This window comes from Mus pahari, chromosome 3 (assembly GCF_900095145.1).
Source record: "Mus pahari chromosome 3, PAHARI_EIJ_v1.1, whole genome shotgun sequence".
NCBI lineage: Eukaryota > Metazoa > Chordata > Mammalia > Rodentia > Muridae > Mus > Mus pahari.
The window spans coordinates 96,103,538-96,112,438 of NC_034592.1; the positions used below are offsets into that span (position 1 = coordinate 96,103,538).

An 8,901-nucleotide genomic window follows, 5' to 3' on the forward strand; every position below is an offset into this window, starting at 1 on the left:
AGGGTTTCTCTGTATAGCCCTGGCTGTCCTGGAACTCACTCTGTAGACCAGGATGGCCTCGAACTCAGAAATCCGCTTGCCTCTGCCTCCCTAGTGCTGGGATTAAAGGCGTGCGCCACCACGCTCGGCTTCCTAAAGTCTTAATAATCCTACAGCCTTAATTATTTAAACTAGATGAAATAGCTAGTGTCTGTGGGGGTTAGTTCAAGCAGAATGCCCCCAACTTCCTTTACATTACTAATTGGAAAGTTACCCTAAGGTAATGCTCTGATAAAATGAAGTTCTTTGAAAATATTGCTTAGGATCCCAGGCTTGTTTACAAATTCATTTTTCAGCATCATAACTGTGTACTATTGTATTTATTTTGCCATGAAGACTTGTAGGTCAGGACTCCACTGCCTGCCTATTGATTTGCCTCTACTGATTGCAGGTGGAAGACGACGATTCAGATACCTACGGAGAAGAGAATGACGAGCAAGGAAATTTTTCTAGAAGAAAGATCGTCTCCAACTGGGATCGCTATCAAGACACTGAAAAGGAGGTCAATGGTGAAAGTGGAGAATCTCAGCGGGGCACAGACTTCAGCGTCCTCCTGAGCTCTGCAGGTGAGAGTTGTAGTTGTGTGCTTGCTGTTTGGAGCTGGGAAGGTCGTGTGGGCATTTTGTTACTTTTGAAATTTCATTGAAAATGTTGTGTGTGCACATGCGGAGGTCGGAGGACAACTTGCAGGAGTTGGTTTTCTCATTCTATTATGTGATTCTCAGGGATGCAGGTGTGGCAGCAAGCAGTGAGCTCTCTTGCTGGCTCATGCCTATAATTTTGAATGCCTACACTAGACTAAGAGTAATAATTGATGAACCCATTCCAAGTAGGGAAAAAATTTGAGGATATTAAGTTGTGAACCAGAAGCACAAGACTGAGTCTAGTGCTGTGAACGGGTGTTGCACACAGCACATCTCCTTTAGATGTCGGTGTGCAAATGCATTCTGCTCTGACTGTTCAAGAACTCAAACCTTAAATCATTTTTCCTGGTCAGCTGAGCATCTCTGTCTTGTTCCCTGCGCTTTGGCCAATTGTAGATTAGGAACACTTTTTATTCAAGGTAGGAGGAAGGAAACAGGTAAAATGGCTAGTTAATTCTTTTTTTTTTTTTTTTTTTTTTTTTTTTTGGTTTTTTCGAGACAGGGTTTCTCTGTGTAGTCCTGGCTCTCCTGGAACTCACTCTGTAGACCAGGCTGGCCTCGAACTCAGAAATCCGCCTGCCTCTGCCTCCCGAGTGCTGGGACTAAAGGCGTGCGCCACCACGCCCGGCCTGGCTAGTTAATTCTTACCAGCTATTTAGCTAAAAGATCTTGGAGGAAAAATTGCAATAATGCGATTAAATTAGCTTCTATTCTACATGTGGGTTTAATGCAATCAGAGATACTGCATGCATGTTTGAATTCAATTAAAATTCTAGTCTAGCCCAGCAGGAATGTTCATTGGTTTATGATTTTGGATTTTTTTTCTTAACATTTTATTTATATAAGTTAAAGTGAGGCACATGGTGGAATTCTCTGTTATGTTTTGGTAGTCTGCATCCCGCTTTCTTCTCAGAGGTTTGCTTATCCGCCTTGGGAGACTGCAGTTGTCATGTCTTTGCTGAGCTCTTCTGTTTCTTCTCCATTCTGCCGCTGCTGATTTATTGGCTTCTCACTGCAGTGGGATGCTGAGAAGAGCCGCCCTGCCTTTTCGTGCATGTTGCAGAGCAGCTGTGATGGTCTCCTGCCAAGCTGTAGTTCATTCTCTGATCATTTGAAGAGTATCCTCCAGATACACAGTCTCTGCTCCTTACAGCAATTCTGAGTTTTAGCTCTGTTCTTTTTTATATAAATTAATACATTAAATTGTGGCACTTGCTTGGGGATAGGAATCAGTGGGGAAGGGCTATCGCAGTTTTATAGAGTGGGGAAGGGCTATTGCAGTTTTATAGAGTGGCCAGAGAAGTTCTTACTGAGAAGATTGGTTTAAAGTCCTGGGGAAGATGAGGGAGGAAGCACTGTGGGTATATACAGAAGAGTTTCCAAAGCCAAGACAGCAAGCTCAAAGTCTCTGAGGGAACAATGTTTACACATGATCTCTAGGTGAGTTTTCCAGGTATAGCAGTTAACTTGTTAAAATACCTTCTACTATTAAGGAGTGAGTTTCTGTCTTACCCATTTGGTGTTTGCTAATGTCCATACATTCACTTGGACATTTGATTGCTCTTTTCCAGTGAAGTTAAGGAACTAGCACTTCTACCTTTGATGAATTGGTAGAGAATTCTAGTATATGTGCATGAATTTCATAGTTGAATTGCTCACAATTCACAACTACTCATACTCACAAATGGAAGCAACTCACATATCTATCAGTAGTGAAAAGACTGTACAGAAATACGAGTGAGTCTCTCAGATATCACGTGGAGCAAAAGAAACATCACACACCTGTAGGAGACCTCGGTGTAGTTCTGCTTAAGCATGAGGGCCAGGTGTGCTTATGGTCACCTGTCATCCAGGTGCCTGGGAGGGTCACCAGTACAGGGCTAGCCTAGGCTACATAGTGAAACTATCTCAAAAGATCAGACACAAGAAAAATGTCACTGTGTTATTTAGGAGGAAGAAGAGGGGTAATGGTTAGGAAGAGGCATATAGCAGGTGTGTAGGCCTGCGCCCTCCTGTGATGTTTGTGGTACTCTGCTTGCCTAGATGATAGTTACCTTGGTTTAATTATTATTTGAAAATAAATTTAATAATAAAATAATTATTCTTTAAATTGTTCATATGTAGTCTTCATTTTTAAATTGTACAAGTCTTCCTATGAAAGACTCCCCTTTGTAGAACTCATTAGCTTGTGTAAATAGGTTCTGCTTGCCTTGAGTCTCGCATGGCTGGAAGCATGTACATCTTTATTTCTGGAGAACATGGAAAAAGATGTATAGTTTGTTTTACATCACACTTGTTCTGGAGGAACTGGGAGTTTGCGGCTGTCCACTTTTTCTCTAAGACTCTGAACCAGATAAGCAGGCCACTAGTTTCTGTTTCTAAACAGTGTTCTTCTAATCCTCAGCTGTGTTTTAAGGATTTGTACAGTCCGTCCTGTTAAGATGCCATGATTATAAGAGTTCCTGTGTGCCAACTATATATGAATACAATAGCCAGGATAAGGCTGAAGATAAATGTAAAGAAAAAAATTAAGAGTTAGTGTGTTGGCTCTGTTTAGTAAGGGAACCCTCCTGTTGGTATGTGGATTATCTGGAAGAAAAAAAAAAAAAGCAAAACAAAAAATAGAAGTAGACTTTTAACTTAAAAAAATAGCTCAACAACAAAATAATATTTCTTACGTCAGAGTATAGAAGTAGGTCAAATCAGATGTTCTCTTTTAAAACCTCAAAAAGATAAGAACAGCTGAAGACTTAGAACTTGTTTGCAAATCTATCGATCCCCAGAGTGGTTTGCTTTTTGCTGCTGTGATGCAGGTTCCTTGAGTGTTTGCTGGTTCAGTGCATCCTTGGCTCCATCACAGTCAGCTGCTGCATCCTTGGCTCCATCACAGTCAGCTGCTGCATCCTTGGCTCCATCACAGTCAGCTGCTGCATNTCACAGTCAGCTGCTGCATCCTTGGCTCCATCACAGTCAGCTGCTGCATCCTTGGCTCCATCACAGTCAGCTGCTGCATCCTTGGCTCCATCACAATCAGCTTTCACTTTCTTGCTCTAAAACTGTGTTTAGCAGACCAGACATGGCCTGGGAGGCTCATTTCCTTTTCTCTTCTTTTATATTTGTGACCTTTTGGCTCCTATTTGTTTAGGGATCCTGTAGATGTCTGTGAGTTTCTTTAATGCATCCCTTTGGACCTCTGCTCCCAATATTTCCTACATTGGTTCTTTGTTCGTCCTTGTGAGTTACCATTATGGGCCTTTTCAACTTTATTTAGTTTTTTTTGAGTTTTTATTTTTTATTAAGTAGAATTATTTTCTCTTTGCTCCTCTTCCAGTCTTTTCTATTCTCCTATGTTCTGTGTTGATCTTTGTGGATCTATGTATGGCCTGATCATCTTAAGTCACCCAGCAGCTGTTTTACCAAATAGCCAGTCTAGAGATTTCCATTCTGTGCTCAGCACTTCTGTCCTTGCTTAGGGTTAACTTACCTTTTGCTTTGTTTTGCTTTTCCTAATTCATTGTTTTTAAAAAGTAATTTTCTTTGGAAATGATTTGTGCCTTTATACCAGAGGGTTGGGGCTAAGCTAAGGTCTGTATACACTTTTTTTTTTTTTTTTTTTAAATAGACTCAATACCTTCAACACCATGAATTGAGACCCAATCTGGATGACCTGTCCTCGGCTTATCCGCTAGCATTTCTTGTGTTACCTAGGTTGCACCAGTTGGGTCTGTTTGCATCGTGTTTCTAGTCATCACTAATAGTCTGATAGACAGTTTATACTCAGCAGAGAGGTTTGTTTGGAACCTGTTTTTAGTTTTGCCTTCATTTATTTCCACAAATGCTGCTTTGTTTGCTCAACACTGTTACTGTTACATTAAAGTCTGGAATATAGACTTAAAAAGACTTATTTATTTTACTTTATGTGTATTGGTGTTTTGCCTGCATGTATGTTCATCATATGCATGCAGTGCCTGCGGAATCCAGAAGAGGGCCTCAGGTGCCCTGGAACTGGAGTTATGGATGGTTGTGAGCATGAGGTTCTGGGAACAGAACCTAGGTTCTCTTCTAGAGAAGTCAGTGCTCTTAACCTCTGATCAATATCTCAAGTGACTAAAAAATGTTTTTATGACATCTATTTATTTGTGTGCTGATGTGGTATGTATACCATGAGCATATGGAGGCCAGTTTTCTCCTTATACCACCTGAGCCCCTCGATTGATTGATTGATTAATTTTAATGTATATGGGTGCTCTATCTGCATGTACACCTGCATGCTGGAAGAGGGCATCAGATCTCATTACAGATGGTTGTGAGCTTCCATGTGGTTGCTGGGACCATGTGTTTGAACTCAGGACCTCTGGAAGAGCAGCCAGTGCTCTTAACCACGGAGCCACCTCTCCAGCCCCTGGTCCCCAGGATTAAACTCAGGCCTTCAGGCTTGGTGGCAAAGTGCTTTTACTTATTGAACTATCATGCCAGCCTTAAACTCTTGCATTTTATTGTTATATCCTAAGGTACTAAGTGGTCTATTCCCTTCAATAGATTGTGCCCTGGCAAATCAAAGTCACCAAAATCACTCTTTGCTGGAGAATTTTGTTCTCTAGGGCAGCTATTGCTTTCACCATCACCATTTTTGGCAGTTGTGCTTCTTTCCATACCCAGTCCCCTGAGCAGTGTAGGATCACAGCTGTGACTGCACAGTCTAAGTTCATTTTCCAGTTGAGTGTCAGTTTATTTAGATTATTTGCTACGTTAGGTTATTTTTATCTCTACTAAGAAAATTAACAAGCCTTTTCTGGGATTGACTTATATTCCAGATACTCTTCAGATTGACAGGTGTCTACTTAGCCACGTCATCAAGTCTGGAGGTTGTGTGCTAACAGCAGGCAGTACATTCTTTCCAACTGCTCTTTCCCCCTTCTGCTTGGCTATCTTAGTCACTTACCTGCTTATCTTACCACTGTTCCATTGTCGAGAAGAGGCACCTTGACCAAGGCAACTCTTATAAAAGAAAGCATTTAACCGGGGCTCGTTTATACCATCAGAGGCTTAGTCTATTATGATTACGGTAGGGAACATGGCAGCATGCATACAGGCACGATACTGGAGAAGTAGCCAAAAGCTTTACACCCTGATCCTCTTGCAGCAAGCAGAGGGAGAGGGGGGAAGGGAGAGGAAGGGAGAAGGAGAGAGAAGAGATGGGGAGGAGGGAGGGAAGAGGGGAAAGAGATTGGCATAGGCTTTTGAAACCTTAAAGTCCATTCCTGTGACACATCTCTTCCAATAAGACCATTCCTCTTGATCCTTCCCTGACAGCTTATCAACTGGGGATTAACTACTTAATACATGGAGCCTATGGGGAACCAGTCTCATTCTCAACACTACACCGTTCTTATTCCCTCTAAAAAGGCCACCATGGGGGTGAGGAAATGGCTCAACTTATAATAGTAAGTAGTGGTTGAAAACACTAAACAATATTTTAAGAAAAGAAAGGTTAGGCACTCTGAGTTTCCAGGAAATGTTCAATAATTAGAAATTCAAGAAATATCCAGGGACTCAGTTATCTCTGAGGCGTCTTGCTTTCTAAACCAAAGTTCCTACAGTTCTACGAACAGCAGCAGGCCCAGTGCCCGACTGTCTCGTAGACCACCATTCTCGTATTCCACCATTCTCATTGCAGGGTAGCGATTTGGGATTCTGTGTGGCTAATTAGTTATGCTAGATTATTCACACTGTCACATTTCATTGCTAATTTTTATAAAGATTATGCTCTTTTTATAAACCCAAGTCGTCTCACCAGCCCCAAAACATTCTTACTATTGCTAGTTAACTCATTTAAAGTGGAACATCTGGGAAATGTGGATTTATTTCAGCCTCAACTTGGATTATTATGACAGAGGCATTCAGGAACTCCAACACAAAATGAGTTGTCCTTGACTGCTGATAATTATTAACTCAAGCAAAAAGATAATTATGTATTATAAGCCATGCATGCCAAAAGTCAAGTGAAATTTGTCTGCTTTCTATTTTTTAGGGAAATTGATAAGATGCCACTTTTCTTACTGTTTTTCACACGGCTTCTTAGCTTTCATACTCAATTATCTCCCCCTGGCATTTTGCAATATGATTAAGAGGCTTGCTGCTAAGGCCTGACAATGTGGTGATTGTATAGTCACTTCTAGCTCAGTGTGTGACTCCAGGTGGCCACAGTAGCTTCCGGCTTGATTCTTTTTTTTTCTCCTCCTCTTGGTGTTTTTGAGACAGGGCTTCTATATACAGTCCTGGCTGTCTTTGAACTTGCTCTGTAGATGAAGTTGGTCTTGACTCACAGAGAGCCTCCTGCCCCCTGCCTCCTGAATCTTGGGAATGCCTGGTTCCTTTTTTTAGGGTGAGAAAGTACTTATTTTCAAAGCATTTCTGAATTCTGGGTTGCTGGAATTCTTTTGATTGAAGGTTTTCATGGTCTCATGATTAGGTATCTGTGTGCCAAATATGTGCGTAGCGTCCATGGAGGCCAGCAGAGGGCATCAGATTCCTTCAAACTGGAGTTACAGATGCTTGTATACTTCCGCATGTATGCTAGGAATTGAACCTGGGTTCTCTGGAAGAGTGGCTGAGATCTCAACCTCTCTAGCCCATAGATTTCTGACTACCTATTGTGACATACGTAGTTTCCTGTGTTCGTATGTACTTTGTGTGTTCTCAGGGCCTTCCTAGGAATTCTTCATGTATGTTAAACATTCAGTGTGCGTTGCTGCTGCCTGAGGTGATTACATGATAGGTGATATATCTGGAGTGTTGGTATGTGGAACCATATCAGAACATCCTTATGTAAACAAAGTATGGGGAGACCACTTTAGCACAGGCTGTGACTGTTCAGGCTTGTCAGGTTAAGACATTCTCAGTGGAATGATCTTGGAAGGTATGCTGTTAACAGAACAATAGGAAATCTAGTCTGTGTGGGAGTGTGTGTGCCTGTCAGCCAAACACTAGCTTCTAAATAAGAATTTGTTACTGCTGTCACTTAAAGGCATCTTTAGCTGACCATGGGATTGCCATGTACCTTGTCTTGGCTCCCTCTGGTTGCTGTGAGCCACACGAGTTTACTGTGTACCATTTTGAAAAGCAGCATTGATGCAATTAGGAAGTCTTAATTTCAATTTTTATCCTTACACTTGTTTTTCTTACGATCTTTGAGATCATAGTAGAAAAGTGAGTTGAATTTCATTTTGAAAACTAGAGAAGAGCCAGGAGCAGCATTGCATGGGGACTTCATGGCTAGAGAAGCTGTTGCTCTGACTGTGTTCTCGTGATGCCAGGCTTAGGTCTCTTGAGTCTCCCTGCTCTTCTGTTAAGTAGGCAGAAGAAATCATTAGAGGGAAGATGTGCAAGCGTGTACGCTGTTTTCTCTTGAGCACCGAGTGCCTGTTTCTTCCTGCCTGTGCCCCTGAGATCTCTGAGGGTGTCCTGATGCGCTTCGTTGTGTGAAGTCTGTGTGTTTTGAGCCATTGGCACCTCTTCCCTGGAGTGCTCATCTCATTGGCACAACCTCAGCCATTTTTTGAGCAAAGTGTTCACGTCGTTTAAAGAACTGAAGCTCCCATAGGCTGCTGTTTAACCCAGGGCCATGAAGGTATTTGTGGGAGATCAGATGCTCAGAGAAGACTTTCTTTCTGGTAGCTGCACAGACTGTGCAGTTTCTAAATCTTGGCAGCAGACATCCATTTGAATTTCAATGTTTCCCTTTGCACTGGGGTTTAGGAATTGAGTCTTGTATGGTTTTGTCCTCTGGTGATCCATAAAATGCTAAAAGCATATACACACATTCATATAATCACAAATTTTGTTTTATTTTCTGAAACAGTTTTACTTTGTAGCCCAGGCTGGCCTGGAATTCACTATGCAGTCTAGGCTAGATTTGAACTTGAAGTACTTTTTTTGCCTTGGCCTCTGCTGGTATAAATAATTATGTTTGTTTTTTTTTCAGGGTTCTATTTTTCTCAGACCAATTACAGACCAATTTGTCCAATGTAGGTTTAATTTCTGCTTTTCAAATGTTCTTTTTGCTTTTAAAAAGAAGCCCACTGAGAGTCCTATGCTTATGTTAAGACTTATTCTAGTCTAGTACAGAGCATGTTCAGAGGACGCTTGGGAAATACTGCCAGCACATGCCAGTTATTCACAATGGCTCACCTTCATTGTGCCTCTTTTTTTTTTTTTT

At 41.6% G+C, this 8,901-nt stretch overlaps 1 protein-coding gene across 1 annotated transcript in view; it reads left to right on the top strand.

The window, feature by feature from the left end:
• The window catches only part of Aven (apoptosis and caspase activation inhibitor), a 133,914-nt gene that overhangs the window by 17,467 nt on the left and 107,546 nt on the right, over positions 1-8,901 (top strand). Inside the window, exon 2 of the mRNA XM_021194542.1 lies at positions 431-605. Coding sequence (XP_021050201.1) covers positions 431-605 — 175 coding nt within the window. The remainder of the gene's footprint in view (positions 1-430; positions 606-8,901) is intronic.